General features: G+C 31.4%; 2 protein-coding genes across 2 annotated transcripts; both read right to left on the bottom strand.

The window, feature by feature from the left end:
* Positions 1-406: 406 nt before the first annotated feature.
* On the bottom strand, positions 407-1,570 carry LOC124925561 (caffeoylshikimate esterase-like). The gene has a single exon (XM_047465596.1). It carries the CDS (start codon positions 1,531-1,533, stop codon positions 535-537), a length of 999 nt encoding a protein of 332 aa, XP_047321552.1. The 5' UTR covers positions 1,534-1,570; the 3' UTR covers positions 407-534.
* A 10,674-nt stretch (positions 1,571-12,244) lies between these two features.
* LOC124924657 (uncharacterized mitochondrial protein AtMg00860-like) lies at positions 12,245-12,877 on the bottom strand. The gene has a single exon (XM_047464665.1). It carries the CDS (start codon positions 12,875-12,877, stop codon positions 12,245-12,247), a length of 633 nt encoding a protein of 210 aa, XP_047320621.1.
* Between the last annotated feature and the right edge of the window lie 6,967 nt (positions 12,878-19,844).

Here is a 19,844-nt window from a genome sequence, read left to right as displayed (position 1 = left end):
CAAACTTCTTTTTTCTTGATAGGTAATCTTTGAGAAAATTGGAGCAAATCACAATAAGTGCTGGTGACATTTTTATTTTTTGGACAAAAATACTCCTGTCGCGAGACGCACCCGGTAATCGCGAGAAGAAATCTTTTTAAAAAAAAAAAATTGTCTCGCGAATGCCGATTGCGTCTCGTGACATAAGCAAAATCGTTCGAAAAGAATTATAAGTGTTACCAGAATATTTTTTTTTTGTGTGGGCGGATAATTTTTACAAATAATTCATTCTTTTTTGTGTGGGCGGATAATTTTTACAAATAATTCATTCTTTAGTGTCATCTCATCAAATTTCCCAGGGTTTGATATGAAATTTGATTAATAATTCTTTTTTCAAACATTTGTTCCTTTTTTAATAAATAAAAGATAATACTTTTCTAAAAAAAAAAAATCATAATTGCAAATACAAATGCATCAACATTTTATTATCATATTATTAAAATGTACTAACATAACATTAAACCCTGAAATTCAACCCCCAATGACTCCTCCGATCTAATCACCACCACCACCAACTGCCTTATGAGCCCTAGTCTTGAGCCAGTCCACAACATCACCAAACACCAAATCCACATTCTCATCAGATTCTCCAGCCAACTGATGCCACATTTCAGGATAAATCTTAATCGTTTTATCACCACTAGCCGCCCGTTCATAAAGCTCCTCCGCACAAGCCGGATCACAAACAATATCACCTCCTCCATGTATTATAAGAAACGGTAAATCAATTTCATCAAACCTAGATTGCACTTCTCTACAAACCCTAAGTAACTCCAACGCAGTAGCAGCTCGAGGTCTCGCCGTACTCCTCCTAGGACTCGCCAACGCCAATTTCCTCTTCCATTCCACCTTAAACGAAACATCAGGAATCGATCCACGAGTCGGAATCACCTGCCAAGTAGGTACAATCCACGCAACAGCAGACAGAAAATGCTCCAATGGCCATGGCGGTTTGAATTTATCGCTGATACCACACATCGCACCGTTGAGTATCATTCCATCGTATTTCCTACCGATTAATTTCCCATCGCGTTGGCGAAGACAGATCAGGAGAGCAATTGCGCCGCCGAGGGATTCGGAGTAGAGAAATGACGGGAGATTATCCGGTACATGGAGGTTACGGAAAGAGTTGAAGAATGATATGCAATCGTCGACGATAGGGTTGATATTTGGGATGTGATTTTGGAGGCCATCTGAGAATCCATGACCTTGATGGTCAATAGCACAGGTAGCGAATCCGGATTTGGCGAAGAGGATGGCGGTTAGTTGCATAAACCAGTTGGATTCACCTGTGTAGCCATGGATTAAGGCGACTGTGCCGATTATCTTGGTTGGAGGAAGTGGGATCCACCATTGGGTGAAGATCTTGAGACCTGTTGGGTTGGTGATGAATTCGGATCCGTGAGTGACGGAATGATGGGCGTAGAAGTCGTCGGCGGTGAATGATCCAAAGGGGCTAAACTCGTTCGCTTCTGCTATTGGGTGCTGCACCATCTTTCAACAATACAGGTTTTACCTACACAACACTCTTTTGCTCGTATCTTCTCCTACTTAAAGGAATAATAATAATAATAATAATAATAATAATAATAATAATAATAATAAAGGGCAACAAACTTGGGGAAATTTTACAAGATGACATCGCTTTGACTTTTTGACCGACGCTTAAAATAAAAAGTGTTTGATAACACATTTTTTTAGACGATTTTGTTCCTGTCGCGAGACATACTCAATCGCGAGATGCACTTGCGAGATGAATTTTATTTTTTCAAAATAAATAAAATTTCACACGGGATTCGGTTGCGTCTCACAACGGGGCATTTTCGTCCAAAAAAAAGTGTCAAAAGCGCATTTATTCTACGTACTGGTCAAAAAGTCAAATAAAAGATCATCTTTAGGGTCATTTCATCCCATTTCTCACCAACGTGGAAAAAAATGACAATTTTCCTAATATTTTTTTTTTGGTCATTTTTTCAAATATGATTAATTTACTGAACATGATCATTTTCTCGAAAATAGTCATTTTTTTAACATAGCCATTCTTTAGACATAATTTTTTATTTTCTCTATTTACCTTTGCCAGAAACATATTTTTGTTGCCTTAACTTATTTCTCACATATATTAACTTATTTCTCACATATAAAACAAGAGTATGTACTGAGTTATTAAATAACTTAGTGAAAAAAAAAATTAATGATAAGGATTATTTTAAAGAGATAATAATTTTTTTTGATAAAATAATTTATATTGTATTAATATATATGAATAAAATAAAAATAATAATTTAAAATAGATTTGATTTTAGAATTTTAGTTAATAAATTTAGTGATATGATTAATAAGAATGAAATGAAATAATTTTTAATTTGTTTGAGATTATTTTAATAACTTACTCTTGATGTGAATGATTAAACTTTATTAGTAAAAAATATAATATATTAGAACAGGAAAAGAATTTTAAAATGAATAATATTTTCTCTTAGTAAATGAGATAAATTATAATTAGATTAATTTAAATTATTAAATGAGGAGGAATAGGAGTAGAAAATTTGGGAGAAGAAATGAAAAAAAAATAGAGAAACAGACACACACAAAAAAAAAAAAAATTATTATTTTTTCAGATTTATTATCACATCATTCCCTCCCACTCATTTCTTTACTATAAAGATGGTTATTATTACTCTTTTAAATAGGATTCTTTGTTATGATCCCTCAATCTTTGTAATTACTGCAAATACAAAATAATTTTCTTTCAATTATTTATTAGTAATAACAGAAATCTTGAGCTAGAATTTTATGGAATTAATTTAAATTTCTAATTTTTTTCTTTTAGGAGCAGTGGTAAATATTTGTTTTTCTTTATGTATTTTCTATCATTACTCCTAGCTAAATAATATTTTTTTTGTGTGTGTGAAATGTGTGTATTTTATTTAAATTTTATTTTGATTTTTATCTTCAAATTATTTAAATAATAATAAATATGTTTTTGGTTGATGTAAAGTTTAAAAATTGTACAAAAATCATTTATTTGAATAATTATTAAATGTGGATTGTACTGATATATTAAAATTTAATCATTTAGTTTAGTTGGTCAATTTTATGTAAATACATATGATCTTCTCTACAGAATTATACAATATATTTTTCATGTTGATCGGGGATCCACTCAAGAAAAATATAAAAATGACACTTTAATTAAAATAATATTTGCAAAGTTACATCAAAATTATTATCTAATAATAATTTTGTTTTAATTTTTGTTAGTAATAATAAGAAAAGAAGAGTGACAATTTTTAAAGAAGATATAAGTTTATCCTCTATCAAGTTCTTGAATATGTTTTGATTTACTTGACTTAATTGATTTAATGTAAAACAGGGTTTCTCTTTCTTTTTTATTTATTTATTAATTCTTGTTTGTTTTATTTTATTTTAAATAATGATTTTGTTTTATCGTATGTATGTATTATTAATCTTGATAGTTAAAAATAAAATAAAAAGTATTTTATATTAATATAAAAAATACATATTTATTTACAAGGTGTATATGATTGTACCTAAGCATTGATTATTAAGATTTGAAGTGGGTCCTGCTTCCTCTTTGTTAACAACGCTCTTGATGAAGATGTTTTTGTCTATGAAACATATTATTTGAAAATGACCCACAATTAAGCCATGTTCAAACTAACCTGTTTACAACTAATTATCTTGATTTTTAGGCAATATAACCAATGCAGTTACTTTTATGTGTATTTGGGTACAAAATATTTACAATATGTGATTAATATAATATTTTAAAATTGAATAATGACTATTAATAATGAGTTATTTGAGATTTATTTGAAATCACACAAATCAAGACCCAATTATCACAATTTTTATAATTAATTAAAATACAAAAATTAACTTTTTTTTTTTATTATTTTTATAAATTTAAAAATTAAATATAAATATTTAATCATTAATATAGTATGAAGGGACATGTGGTGCTGATTAATATTGGGAAAGAAGGGCAAGTTAAGGAAGGGGGAGGTTAGGAGGGAAAGAATAAATGAAAGCAGCTGGTAGTTGAGGTTCTTACCAACTAATTCATTTACTCCTCTTTTTGCTTTCATCAAATTTAATAACTTTCTTATATATTAAATATTATATTTATTTTTTTAAGGTAAAAAACTAGCCCACAGAAAAGTTGAAGTCATGATTTAGTTTTAAAAATGTAAAATTCAAAAAAAAAAAAAAAAAGTTGATTGATTGATATAATAAAATTAATATAAAATTTATTTAAATAACTGAAATAAATCTGATCCATATTGGAAATATATTAATTAAAATACAAATAAATTTTATAGATATATGTACCAACTTTATCCATTCTTCTTTTGTTTAATAAAAAGTTGTTTAAAATTTTTATTACGTTAATGTTTTTATAGTTATATTTATTTGATTAAAATTAGTTTATAAAGTTGTAGATATGAATTATTGAATGTATATGATTGAATATTCACCGAAAGCAACCGACCGGGATCATTCAACACAACGGTATGAACACGATACCAAGGCAAACCCATGAAAATACCCCTTATATCAAAAAAATAGACCTAAAGATACTCTGCTCTCATAGAATATTGCTTCTACGCCGTTGATCCTGTCTAATACACTGTGAAGTTATGTAGGGAATCTTCGAATTCATGAAATCCTGCTTCCTTCCATAAAATCAATAATTTAGGTCTTTTTTTATAAATTTGATCTAATATTTGAGTATGGTGATTTTGATAAAGTATAACCGATGTAATATTTTATTTTTGTCAAAGTTGTTATATATTTTATTTTGTTTAATAATACAAATTAGACAAAGTGGACTAACATATAAAAAAATTTCTTGTGAAATTAAATAGACTTAAATTATGTTATATTTAAAAAATTTAAAAGCTACTTTGAGTGCGAACTCTAAGTCATTCATTGATGACTTCTTTCGGATGAGTCATCTTTGATTTCATTCATTGTTCTAGCTTCTCTATCGTTTCGTCGATTGCTCTTTGTGTTCAAACTTAGATTTGTTTGTTGACTTTATTATATTTTCCTCAGATCTTTGAATCGCTTGAGGGTCGTGAAAAATGAAGGTTTAAACACATCAAGATCTTGTTCGATCAACTTTTCTAGTATGTCTTGCTCTTTGTGTCTTTTTGCGATCTAATATGCGGTGAAATTTTTAGTTATAGGAATCCATTTGATTTTGTAATCCTGATTTTGTTGAAGAGATTACATAATGTCGTGAATGATCGGTTTGGTTAGCAATATGAGAAATTGTTCTTAGGGTTTACATCATTAATAACTTCCTGACAATCTAAAAGAATTTGAACGTTAGTCAATTTCAGTCCTTTGGCGGTGATGATCACAAGTTTGATTGCTTCCATTTTAAGGATGATAACATTTCTTCTCTAATTTTTTTTATAATTTGTTATGGTAATAATGACTACAATATGACTGCGTTAGTATATGCAATTAATTTGTTATTTCCTACTTGGATTTTAACTTTTGTTCGAGATCATGATGTTGTATTTGGTCTGGGGATTTTGCATTCTAAAAGGCATTGTGTTCTTGTATAACTTGGTTTAAAATTATGTTTATGTTAGGTTGGGAATTCAAGCAATCAACTATTCCAATGATAAATATTATCTAATTTGAATAAAAACTTTATGAGCAAATAAACCACAAATAAAGGCCGAAAATAAAACGACATAATAACACACGATCTTTTTACGTGGAAAACTTCTCAAATCAATGAGTAAAACCACGAGACTACATGTCCAAAATCAAGCTACTATAACCAAATGTTTAACTTACAAAGATGTTCATGAACATGAACAAGAACAAGAGTATAACCAAAAAGAATATATATATATTTTGGTTTTATAATCAAAGATAATAAAACTGAAATGTACACCAACTTTAATCCACCAAAAATTCAATTTAGAGACGTTCAAACATTAATCCAACCATTAAAAACGTAGATGAATGAGTTACCAAACTTCCAACGTAATTTCAACCCAAACTAACATCATTTGACCCTCATGAATGTTGCACCAAATAGACGAAAATCAACTTGAAATTTTTTTTTCTTATTCTTCCCCAATGTGATATTGCTATGGCTGAAATATACACCCAAAAAACAAATTGCTTGTTTCTCACTCTAGAAATAAAAATAAAATTCTATTTACGTCTCAATTGAGCTTTCATTTAGTTCAAGTATGACTTGATACAACTTGGTCATATTCTTTTTTCATACCCCTCATAACTATGTGAATGATGTTGTCAACTCGGCGGTTGAATATTAAAACTTGAATTTGCTTCGTGCTAGTGCATTATTCATCATATTAGTGTCATTGTCATTGGTTTGCACATTTTCTAAAACTAACAAATTTTCATTTTGCATCCAATGATACTAAAATCATTATGTTTTAATCTAGAATGAAATATTGAATTTTTCACAAGAGAAATGACGTTTTTATTATCACAAAAAAACACGTACCTCTTTTAAACGATACCAAGTTCAAATAGTAATTTCTTAACCTAAAGTAGCTCCTTATAAGCCTCTGGTGCTGCAATAAGTTCATCCTACACGGTTGACAACACAACACATTTTTGTAATCCTGATTGTCAAGAAATAACTCCCCTCCAAAAGTAATTAGGTAACGGTAACACATCGTTTTCCCGACTCGCTATTTTAAATTTTAAAAGTCTTTTAAATCCCAAATTAATTTTATAAAGTATTTTTAAATATTTTAAATAAATCGGAAATTGACTTTTATATTATAGAGTTTCCACATAAGTTTATAAAATTAGGAAAAAAGTTTTGCGTAATTAAATATTTTTTAAAGATCTGTTTCAGTTCAGGGCTTGATTACATTCGGGAAAAGGCTCTCGCACTTATTCTTCTGTGAATCTTAGAATAACGGTCTCTATTTTAATTTTTTGACCAATTTTAAAATGTATTTATTTTATACTTTTTATTTTCATAAATTATTTAAATACTAATTATTTAAAATATTTAAATTCAACCATTTAAGTTATACATGTAATAAGATTTGATTTGAATTACTAATTAGTTTTGACTTTTTTTGAAGAGGAATGATACAGACAACAAGCGTTGTCCTAGTGACGCCTATGTGGAGCGACAACTTGGATGAAAAAAATTAAACGCGCTTTTAACCCTAAGTCATTCTCTTTCTATAAAAAGAGAGTCATTCTCCGTTTTCACCATCAAAGCTCTACTCTGCTTTCTTCATCGACAAGTTCCATTTTCTCTATCGCCCGCAAGCTCCGTGCTCTGTTCTGTTTTCTCCGTCGCCCGCAAAATCCGTACTCCGTTCCATTTTCTCCATCACTCGCAAGCTCTGTGCTCCATTTCACGCTTAAACAATTTAAAGCATTTGAAGCTCCGTTTCACCGTCTGAATCATCTGAAGCTATACATTTTTAGCATATGAAGATACGTTTTCAAGCTCCATTCCTGTAAGATCAAACAAGCTGCATTTTCACCATCTGAAGCATTTGATTTTTTTTAAATCTAGTGATTTATCGTTCAAAGATTAGAAGAAAACATACACATTTGATTTAAAAAATTCTAGAAACATTTTAAAATTGTTTTTGTGAGCTTATATGTATGTTATTTTCTCAACGCTTCGTTGTCATGCTCTTAACGAAGCGTTTTAATGTTTTCAAGGCTTCGTTGTCATATTCTTAACGAAGCGTTGTCATGTCCAATTTTAAACTGAAATTATTTATTTATTTTTTAAATCTAGTGATTTGTTGTACAAAGACTAGAAGAAAAACATACACATTTAATTTAATAAATTCTGGAAACGTTTTTAAATTGTTTTTGTAAACTAATATTCTCAACGAAGCGTTGTCATATTTTTAACGCTTCGTTGTTATGTTCTCAACCTTTACACCCATTACCCTTCTTCATTAGAAAATTCAGCTTTCTCTCTCTATATCAGAAAAACCTAGAGGAAATTCTCTAAAGAACCTTTCAAGAGCAATCAATATTTAGGAATTCTTGAAGAACAACCAGCCTTAGGGAAGATCATTTCTATCACCAATTTCGAAATTAAGGAAACCTCTTTCTCAAACTCATTCTTAAACCCACACATAACCATGTATATCAAGTATTTTCTGTATAATTTTCATATATGTTTGGATAACATGTTTTATGGCATAACATGGTTTTATTGACAAACATGGTTTATAAACAATATGTTTTCCAAGTATGACAAGGTTTATCATGTTATCCAAGTATGATAGGGTTTCCATGATTGTTAAATACACACAGTTTTTATAAAAACGAAACCCTTATGATTTATGCATACATTGTGGCACATTATTGAGGAATAAGTATTGACAGAAACGGGAGGAGGTTGGCCGGCATGAGCTCTAGTCAGCTGAATCTAAAATACTAGCTGATTATTTATGAGACCAGAGTTTATAGCATGAGCTCTCGTTACTACTACCCAACTAAAATAAGGTCCAAACATGTCAAGGGCTTTTAGGGATGGACTCCTAATTGTACCTAGTCAAATACGGCTCAAACAGATTCCTTGCCTTCAAGATCAACTCTGAAAGGTGTATGGTCAAAATATGGCTCAAGATGTTACTGTACAGGCCCCATGAAATCATATTTTCTAAACATGTCATTGGTGTTAATAAACTGAATATCTCTTTTTAAATTATGAACATTTTTATGCATATGTATCACTTTTAAAAGCAAAGAACATGTTTTAAGTACTTAATTGTTTGCTGAGTAATTAGACTCACTATGCGTGTGTGGTTAGGTACTCAGCCTTAGCTTTTAGGCACTTGAAGGAGGCTTGGAGGAGAACAATATGATGGAGTGAGTGTGTGAGGAGGCACCAATACTTCTGAACTTAACTTGTCTTTTTGTATAAATACTTAGCTTATATTTCTGGGTCTTTTTAACTGTATAATGGAGCATGTACATAAGACTTGTACATGATCATGATAGTTGTGATGAAGTATAGTTTATTTTGTTGTAATTTCTTTTAGTTGTAGTAAGAAGCATGTATATATGAATTATCTTTCGAACATGACCTATATTATATGGCTTTCACTAATGAATATATGTTGTATAAATATTCGTTGAGAAGCGTTCATGTTCTCAACGAAGTGTTGTCGTGTTTTTAACGCTCGTTGTCATTTTTTAACGAAACGTTGTCATGTCAGATTTTAAATTGAAATTATTTCTATTAAACTGATTTTTTTTTAAAAATTTTAAATCTAGTGATTTGTTGTACAAAGACTAGAAGAAAACATATACATTTGATTTAATAAATTCTAGAAACGTTTTAAAATTGTTTTTGTAAGCTGATATGCATGTCATTTTCTCACGCTTCGTGGTCATGTTCTCAATGAATCGTTGTCATGTTTTCAACGCTTCGTTGTTATGTTCTTAACGAAGCGTGGTTATGTCAAATTTTAAACTAAAATTATTTCTATTAAACTGATTTTTTTTAAATCTAGTGATTTATTGCAAAAAGACTAGAAGAAAATAATCTAGTGAAATTATTTTGTTGTTGAAAAATTTAGTGACAGCAACCGCAATTGTGCACGATTCTGTGTCAATGCAACAATAATTGAATGATCCAGTCTCGATTCAACTTTCCTTCACATCACTTTTGTCTTCTCAACTTCCCCTTCTCGAAGATAATACATATGGGGACAACATTCAACGAAGATAATAGTTGTGTTAATATCATGTAGTTAATATATTACTATAGTCTTCCAGTAAATTTTATATTAATGATCAAATTGATGTTATCATTATAAGTCTTCTAGTAAGTTATATAAGTTGATCAATATTTCAGTAATTTAGTAGTAAGATATTTTTCAATTACTTGTGTTAATATTCCAAGTGTAATATATGTTTGATATAACATTATATAAATAAAGAAATGATATATATACAACACTCTTATACAGTACCTTCATACAACAAGGTGAAAAGCATGCAGCTGGGCAAGTGGGAATCATACAAATGGGTTGTGGTGAAAAGTTTCTAAGTTGTCAAGTGGTTTAATTATATGCTACCATGTATGGGTTTAATTAGTGACTAAGATATGCAAAGATTATATTATCCTAATTCTATGGTGGGTCCCTTCTACTTGTTGTTTCATTAATAATTTCTAAGTATAATTTATAAATCCCTTTTACATTGTCCCTTGTACATTTTATTCCACAATTATAATTAACACATAACATTTTATATCTCTGTTCCTAATAGTAATAGCAGATCTATTCATTATTTATTCTAGTAAGAATTTCTAAGTATGAATTATAAGTGACCACATAAAGGTGAAAACTCAATTAATATGCCCTTGACACTACTAGCCTTTTATAACATGAAAATGTGAACTTGGGCATAACAATTCTACCCTACTTATAAAACTTTTGACCTCGAAATTTACTTACAAAATAACTCAGAATAATTCTTCTGCATATCATGTTCTACTTCCCAGGTTGCTTCCTTTAATGAACTGTTGTGCAAAAGCACCTTAACCATATTCACCTCTTTGTTTCTCAGTAGTTTGCCTGATTACGATTTGGGTTGGGAGCTCTTCATAAGATAGGTCCTTTGCTAACTACACCTCTTCATGATGAATTACGTGGTTGACATTTAGAATGTACTTCCTTAAGTTGGAGACATGGAAGACATTATGAATTGCAGCAAGGCTGGTAATGCTAATCTATAAGCAACCTCACCTACTGCCTCAAGGATTTGAAAAGGGCCTATGTATCTGGGATTCAAGTTCCCCTTTTTCCCAAACCTGATAATTCTTTTACAAGGAGATACATTGAGGAACACAGCCTTTGCTGAATGTGATATCCCGGCGCTTCTTGTCTACATAACTCTTTTGTCTACTTTGAGCCGTTAGCAACCTTTCCTTAATCTTGCTAACTAGGGAAACTGTGTTGGTAACTATCTCTGGCCCAATAAGCATTCTTTCTCTAACTTCATCCCAATGTAGGGAAGTTCTACATTTCTTCCCATATAAAGCTTCAAATTGTGCCATACCAATAGAAGATTGATAAATATTGTTGTAGGCAAATTTTACCAATGGCAGTCTTGATTCCTAATCACCTCCAAAGTCTATAAGGCATGATCTTAGCAGATCTTCCAGGATTTGGATCACTCTTTTAGATTGTCCATCTGTTTAGGGATGAAATACAGTACTGAATGTTAGCTTCGTCCCCAAACCCTTGTGTAAGCTCTCCTAGAAGTGTGAGGTGAAACGAGGATCTCGGTCGGACACAATTCTGGTTGGGATACCGTGAAGTCTAACGATCTCTTGCAAGTACAGCTCTGTATATTGATTCATTGAGAAGGTTGTCTTTACAGGTAGGAAATGTGCCGATTTAGTAAGACGATCTACAATCACCCAGATGACATTCATTTTCCTCAAGGTCAGAGTTAATCCAACAACAAAATTTATGGCAATATCATCCCATTTCGAAGTAGGAATGGGCAGTGGGAAGAGAAGTCTAGTAGGCCTTTGGTGCTCAATCTTAACTTGCTTGCAAGTTAAGCACTCACTAACATATTTTATGATATCCTTCTTCATACCAGGACACCAATATATCATCTGCAAATCTTTGAGCATCTTGGTGCTTTCTAGATGAATAGAATATGGAGTAGTATGTGCATCAGCCAATAATTCTCGTCTTAATGACTTACAAATGGTACTCATAGCCTATTCTTGTGATACACCAGATTATTCTTAGTGAAATACAAAGGTGTCTCTCTTTTCTCATCCCTTTGCTTCCATAAGGTGAGTTGTGGGTCATCAGCTTGTCTCAACCTAATTCTTTCCACAAGATCAGGAACAATGGCTAGAGTTGCAAAAATGCACTCCTGCCTTGGCTCAATTAGCTAGATTTAATTTTTTAAATTCCTGAATCAGGTCAGACTAGGTAGTGATTTGATTAATTATACCTGACTTACGATTTAAGGCATCAGCTACGACATTGGCTCTCCCTAGTTAATAAACAATTTCGCAGTCATAGTCTTTCACAAGCTCCAGCCAACGCCTTTGCCTCATATTAAGCTCTTTTGTGTAAATAAATATTTTAGATTTTGATGATCAGTAAAGATTTGAGACTTCTCTCCATAGAGATAGTGCCTCCATATCTTAAGATCAAAAACTACACCTGCTAGTTAGGTCATGGGTGGGATAATTCCTTTCATGAGTCTTCAGTTTTCTTAAAGCATATGCCACTACATTCCCTTTTTGCATAAGTACAGCTCCTAGTCCACTCTTTGAGGCATCAGTGCAAACCACAAAGTTGCATACTTCAGATGGAATGTTAAGCACTGTGGCGGTAATTAGGCACCTCTTGAATTCATTAAAACTTGCCTCACATTTCTCAGACCAAATGAATTTCAGGTCCTTGCGCGTTAAAATAGTAAGATGTAGTGATATCTTGGAGAATCCCTTGATAAACCTCCTATAATAGCCTGTTAACCCAATAAAGCTTCTCACCTCAGTCATGGTCTTTGGCGTTGCCCACTCCTTAACTGCCTCCACCTTTGATGGATCAACTTCTATCCCCTTTGTTGAGATGATATGCCCCAAGAAAGCAATTTGTGTGAGCCAGAAATCACACTTACTTAGCTTTGCAAACAGCTGGTTCTCTTTTAAGACTTGTAAAACTATAGCCAAATGTTGTCTATGCTCTTCCTTTGAACCTGAATAAATTAATATATCATCTAAGAAAATCACCACGAACTGATCCAAATACGAATGGAATACTCTATGCATCAGCTCCATGAATACAACTGGTGCATTGTTATCTTTATATCATCTTCCTTGATTCGCAACTAATGATAACCAGATTGCAGATCAATCTTTGAAAACACCGAAGCCCCTTGAAGTTGATCAAACAAGTCATCAATTCTAGGCAATGGATACTTATTCTGAATTGTCACCTTATTCAGCTCCCTATAATCAATGCACAACCTCTTTGACCCATCTTTCTTATTCACAAGAAGGACTGGTACTCCCCATGGGAACACACTTGGGCGGATGAAGCCTTTGTCAAGATAATCTTGCAATTGATCTTTTAGCTTCTTCATTTCTGTAGGTGTTAAGCGATAAGGCGCCTTTGAGATTGGCAGTGTCCCAGTCTTCAGCGTTATGGAGAATTCTACATCTCGTTTAGGTGGTAAACTTAAAATATCATCAGGGTAATCCCTTACTACTTCAATATCTTCCAATTTGAGTTTCTGTCCACCTATCATAGCATAATTATTAGTTATCACCCTGGTGGATCCTTTCAAGAACAGTTGATTCCCTTTAAATGCAGGAATCGTACGAAACAGAAAGGTCTTCCCATCTTGATATGTTAGTACCACCGTCTTCTTATTACAATCAATTCGCGCCTCATGAAGGAATAGCCAATCCATGTCTAAGATAACATCAAATCCTATCATTTCTACTACCATAAGATCTACTAATATCTTGTGGTTCTGATTATAAACTTGGCAACCTTTAATAATTTTATTAGTATTCAGGTGAGAGCCCGAAGGAAGTGATATACTATATGCCATCAGGGATTCCTCAGTTTTAAACCAGATTTTTGAACAAAATATTCAGAAATAAAGTTATGAGTTTCTCCCGCATCTATCAAATTATTGGCTAAAATATTGGCTATTAGAAGATTACCCGTGATGATCGTGGTATTAGGGTCTGCCTCCTCTCTTGTCATCGAAAAGACCCTCCCTGGCACAACCTCATTCTTTTTAGGACAGTCCCTTTGGAAGTTCCCTCGTTGCTTACATATGAAACATGCATTGGACCCTTGTAAGCAACTTCCTATATGATTCTTCCCACATATGGTACATAAGATTTGGATGATGATGATTGTCAAGCAGGTTGAATTCTCTTCGGTTAATGTTGTTGATGTGGCCTTTGAGAATATTTTTGGTTGATTTTGTTAATGTAGGAGTTCCTCGGCTGCTGTGAATGTTGAGAGGTAGCAGTCTGGTTATAGGATGAATGGGGCAAAGCAGATCAAGTATAAGACTGATTGAAAGGCTTCTTCATTGTTGGCCCATGGAAATCCCTCCCTTGATAGTTGGCCCTCTTTGCCTGAGCCTTTTTTAAGATATCATGGATGTACTTCTTAGCCATTAAAGCTCGATCAACCGTTTCTCTCATAGAAGAAGAATTGCTCAGCCTTACGTCTCTTCGAATTATAGCGTTGAGTCCCTCTAAAAAGTGATTAAGCTTCATGGTAGTATCGCCGGTAATCATTGGAGCAAAATACTTGCCTCTTTCAAATCTTTTTACATAATCCGCAATACTAGCATCCCCTTGCTTAATTTCCAGAAATTCCTGGGCTAGTTTGTTTCTAGTGCTTAAAGTAAATATTTTCCATAAAAAAACTTTTTAAACTCCCTCCATGATGGTGTTAATATCAAGGGCTACCTTAGATCTTTGCCACCATATTCTAGCATCGTCTTTAAGCATAATAGTGGCACACTTGACCCTTTCTGCTTCAGTAATCTGCATAAATTTAAAGATCGTCTCCATGGACTGCATCCATTCTTCAGAAACAATAGGATCTATGCTTCCTTTAAAATATGTTGGCTTAAAGCTCATAAATTGCTTATATACGGGGTTTGACCTCCTTCCTGGTTATTATGGTTACTTTCATTAGTCTAAAGTATTGCTCTCATTTGTTTACCTTGAAGGCGATTTTGATCTTTCAAGGCCTCAATTAGCCCTGTCAAAAGAGTATTCTGGTCCTGCTCCGTTACTGTAGAAGATGAAGAAGACTGTACTTTTGAAGCTTTCTCCATTGCCTTAGATCTAAACTCATATATATATATATATATAGCTTAAGATCAGCTTTAACATATTTTCAAAGTGTATAAGCTGAATTCTTATCCCCTATCATTAATTTCTTAGTTGTACTAACACGGTCCTAATATCACATTTAATCATATAAAACTTACAAGCATTGAAGGCGAGATCTTGAAGATGCAACTGTAGGAACTTGAGTGTGGAAGTGCTAAGGATCAGGACCATTGCTCTAATACCAACTAAAACATCCATACTCATATATTATAACTACTACTCAAACAGATATAAATATTAACATTGATATTATTAGCGGAAGCCATATGATACATGTCATGTTCAAAAGATAATTCATATATACATGCTTCTTACTACAGCTAAAAGAAGCTACAACAAAATAAACTATACTTTATCACAACTATCATGATCATGTACAAGTCTTATGTACATGCTCCATTAGACAGCTAGTAAAGACCTAAAAATATAAGTTATGTATTTATACAAAAGACAAGTTAAGTCTAGCAGCATTGGTCCCTCCTCCCATACTCACTCCATCAGATTGCTCCCTTCCAAGCCTCCTTCCTTCAAGTGCATAAAAGCTAAGGCTGAGTACCTACACCACACAAGCATAGTGAGTCTAATGACTCAGCAAACAATTAAATACTTAAAACATGTTCTTTGCTTTTAAAAGTGATACATATGCATAAAAATGTTCATCATTTAAAAAGAGATAATCAGTTTATAAACACTAATGGAATATTTAGAAAATATGATTTCATGGGGCCTGTACAGTAACATCTTGAGCCGTATTTTGACCCTACACCTTTCAGAGTTGATCATGAAGGCAAGGAATCTGTTTGAGCTGTATTTGGCTAGGCACAATTAGGAGTCCATCCATAAAAGCCCTTGACTTGTTTGGACCTTCTTTTAGTTGGGCAGCAGTAACTAGAGCTCATGCTAGAAACTTTGGTCCCATAAATAATTAGTCAGTATTTTCTAGCTAGCCTCCTCCCGTTTCCGTCAATACTTATTCATCAATAATGTGCCACCATGTATGCATACATCATAAGGGTTTCAATTTTATAAAAGTTGTGTATATTTAACAATCATGGAAACCTATCATACTTGAAAAATGATAAATCTTGTCATACTTGGAAAACAGATTGTTTATAAACCATGTTTGTCAATTAAACCATGTTATGCCATAAAAACATGTTATCTAAACATATATGAAAATTATACATAAAATACTTGATATACATAGCTATGTGTGGGTTTAAGAATGAGATTGAGAAAGAGCTATCGAAATTGGTGATAGAAATGATCTTCCCTACGGCTGGTTGTTTTTCAAGAATTCCTAAATATTGATTGCTCTTGAAAGGTTCTTTACAGAATTTCCTCTAGGTTTTTCTGATAGAGAGAAAGCTGAATTTTCTAATGAAGAAGGGTAATGGGTGTAAGGGTGGGTTAAGGGCTCATATGCAATGCAAGGTGGAAGGCATGCTGCTGGGCAAGTGAGAATCATGCAAATGGTTGTGGTGAAAAGTTTCTAAGTTGCCAAGTTGTTTAATTATATGCTACCATGTATGGGTTTAATTAGTGACTAAGAGAGGCAATAAATTAGGATTATATTTATCCCAATTCTATGGTGGATCCTTATATAGGTCTCTTCTACTTGTTGTTTAAGTATAATTTATAAATCCTTTTTACATAGTCCCTTGTACATTCTGTTCCACAATTATAATTAACACATAACATTTTATATCCCTGTTTCCTAATAGTAATAGCAGATCTATTCATTATTTATTCCAGTAAAAATTTCTAAGTATAAATTATGAGTGACCACATAAGGGTGAAAACTCAACTAATATCCCCTTGACACTACTAGACTTTTATAACATGAAAATGTGAACTTAGGCATAACAGTAACCTTTCAACATTAAGTTTGATTAAGGTTGTACCAAATTGACAAAAATGAGCTTTACCTTTTCTTTTCCTTCTTGTTTCCAATGTGTTATTACTATGGCGGAATCATACACTAAAAAAACAAATGTTTGTTTTTCACTCTGATAACAAAATTAGAGCAACCAAATTATATTGTAATAGGGGCTTTTATTATTGTAATAGGGGCTTTTATTTAGTTCAAGTATGACTTGATACAACTTGGTTTTTTTTTTATATATAGTTGGAAGCTCAATCAAATTCTTAACACTTAGTTGATTGTCATCCGAAAGAAACGCTATTAATTGTTTTTCAAATTTGTTATAAAAAATGAGTAATATTTTATTTGTCTCCTTCTTAAATTTGTGGCTGATCCAATCATAAAATTTAAAATTCAGTTATGTCAAAATTTGTAGTATAAATATTTTTTTTACAAATTTATTTAACCAAACTGTATTCAATTAAGACATGTCTAGTTGTTTCAAAATGACATTTTATGCATAACAAATCATTTTAAAATTTTCTACTATTGAAATTTATTTTTTCACTGTCCTCCTAATTAAACTTTTTATTTTATAAGTATATTTTCAATCTCAAATATCTTTTCATATTTAGTTTAGTTTTGACTAAGATCCATAGAGATACGAGGATTCTATAAAATAATACATATATATATATATATATATATATATATATATATATATATATATATATATTTATTTATTTATTTATTTGTGTGTGCCAAACAAGAATTTAAAATTTAAAAAAAAAATACAAAATCCAATCCAAGATCAACCTAGTCCACAGTTCATTTATTTTGTAAAATTATGTTATACTAAATTAAAATTCAGGGATTCATTTTATTTTTAAAATAATTTTTCAAGAATAAAACATTAAAAAAACTAATAATCAACCTTTTTTTTAATTTCCATTAACATATTTCACTTCACCACCGTGCAAGTATTGTAGTTTTAATGTAAAAAATAAAAAAATGGACAAAGGATAATTAATATATTTACATTCAACAACCTAACAAGTAACATCCATATTAAAAACAAAATATACAACTAGTATTTTAACATTTCCATCTTTCAACTAGATTTATTTAATAGGTTGGCCAAAATCTTAAATTTGTCCACAAAATAAAAAAAATATATATTATTTATATGTTTAATGGTGTTAAAATGTCTCAAATTATATAAATTAGCTGTACTAAAAAAACAGAGTTAAATTTCCAGTTGTTGTAAACGTGGCTCTTTTTTCTTAACAACTTTTTAATAAAATTGTAAATCAAACAGACCTAAATATATAATATCCCCACATTAACATATCATCCATTCCCTAATCCCTTCTTCTAATTTTTTTTTTCACTTCATTTTCCTTTCTTTCAATTTCACCTTTGTGTTTGTTGTTTTCACGGCGCTCGTGTACGCCTTCGTCGTTTATCTGTTACAAAGACTTCGCCGTTAGCATAGGTAGGGCAACAAAAGGAATCTTCACAATATTGTACCCTATAACCACATGAATTTGCAACATAACTCATGTCAAGTTCAATAGATAAAAGCCAAACTAATGATGCCTCAATTTGCACATTAATATTGTTCTTGAAATCTATAAATAAATGTTCTATTTTAATTTGCAAATAACTATATATGAAGTCCTGAGTCGGCAATTGAAAACCAAACAAGATAATGTAGTCCTTGAAGTGAATAACTTGATATTGTTAGTCTTTATAAATTACTAATTTTGTAGCTTATTATTATATGAAAAAACAAGGGTTGCTACTAAATCGTGACAAGAGGGAGGTGAATTCGAAACCTTTACAGAATGGAGATGTATGTGGTGGAATTGTATGGACAAATTCAAGTTGAACTTGTTCGAATTCGTTCCAACTAACGAGGGCGTTTTCATTAAAAAAAACTTCATAACTCTTATGTTTTAATTTAGCTTATACGTACATTTATCTGACACGAAAACACAATCCGAATACGAAAAAATCAGGTATTTATATTAGGTTAAAGTCGTGTATTTATTTTTGAGTTCGGGTCGAAATTAAGTCAATATGTTTAACTTATATTAACAAACAGATCAAAATTAGGTCATAATTTTCTTTTGTAAAGTTTTGTTTGCCCTTTCTTATTTCATTTTTATTGTGTTTGATGTATTGAGTGATATTAATTACATCGGGTCAGATTAAATTCAAGTTATAAATTTTGACCCAAATTACTAAACATGTCCACTCAACTCGATAATCTGCCAACCTTAAAACTCGACTTAAATTGCCACCATATTTATTATCATACATTTATACATTGGTATTACCTCAAGGTGACACAATAGACTACATTACTACTCCCTGACTTTCAATACACATAACATAGTTATTTTCAAATTTTAAAATAATATCAAATTCTTAACAACAAGATAGTTAATATTAAACAAGCTTCACTTTAATGATTGATTCTTATTTTCCTTTAAACAATGATTCTCATACTATAAATATTGATTATAAATCTCATATTAAGACATCTAAACTAATTCTTAAAGATATTAGTTGAGACATCCCACTTCAAAATTGTATTTTCATTGAGGCTATTCAAAAAAAGAACTTGCTACATTGCAGGGTCTCATGTTTGGTTTAAAAAAATGAAAATTTATCCCAGATAGGTGATAAATTAATCTTTAACAATTTCTTTTTAGTAAAATGTGGACAACATTTAAGACTATATATTAATCTTTCAATACCTCCTTATCCCAGACAAGTAATAGCAAAATGAAGATGAAAACAGTTGGCAAATTGGGTTTTGAATCACATAAAACAATATCTAATTCCAATTTCTGCAATGTCTTTTTTTTTCCTCCAAAATACTTGTGAAGTTAGAACATTTTTGCAATCTGCAACAAAACCCTTGTACGAAAAGTTTAACAAATTCTTCAATATTTTCCATAATATACTGAAGACATACGAGGGATATATCAAAATAAAACCACC

The sequence above is a fragment of the Impatiens glandulifera genome, chromosome 2, assembly GCF_907164915.1.
Source record: "Impatiens glandulifera chromosome 2, dImpGla2.1, whole genome shotgun sequence".
NCBI classification, from domain to species: Eukaryota; Viridiplantae; Streptophyta; class Magnoliopsida; order Ericales; family Balsaminaceae; genus Impatiens; species Impatiens glandulifera.
This window is presented reverse-complemented; position numbering and strand designations above follow the sequence as displayed.

What these genes read in the sequence shown, in the direction of transcription:
- LOC124925561 (XM_047465596.1), bottom strand. Translation starts at nt 1,533, where the DNA reads ATGGTGCAGCACCCAATAGCAGAAGCGAACGAGTTTAGCCCCTTTGGA.
- LOC124924657 (XM_047464665.1), bottom strand. Translation starts at nt 12,877, where the DNA reads ATGGAGCTGATGCATAGAGTATTCCATTCGTATTTGGATCAGTTCGTG.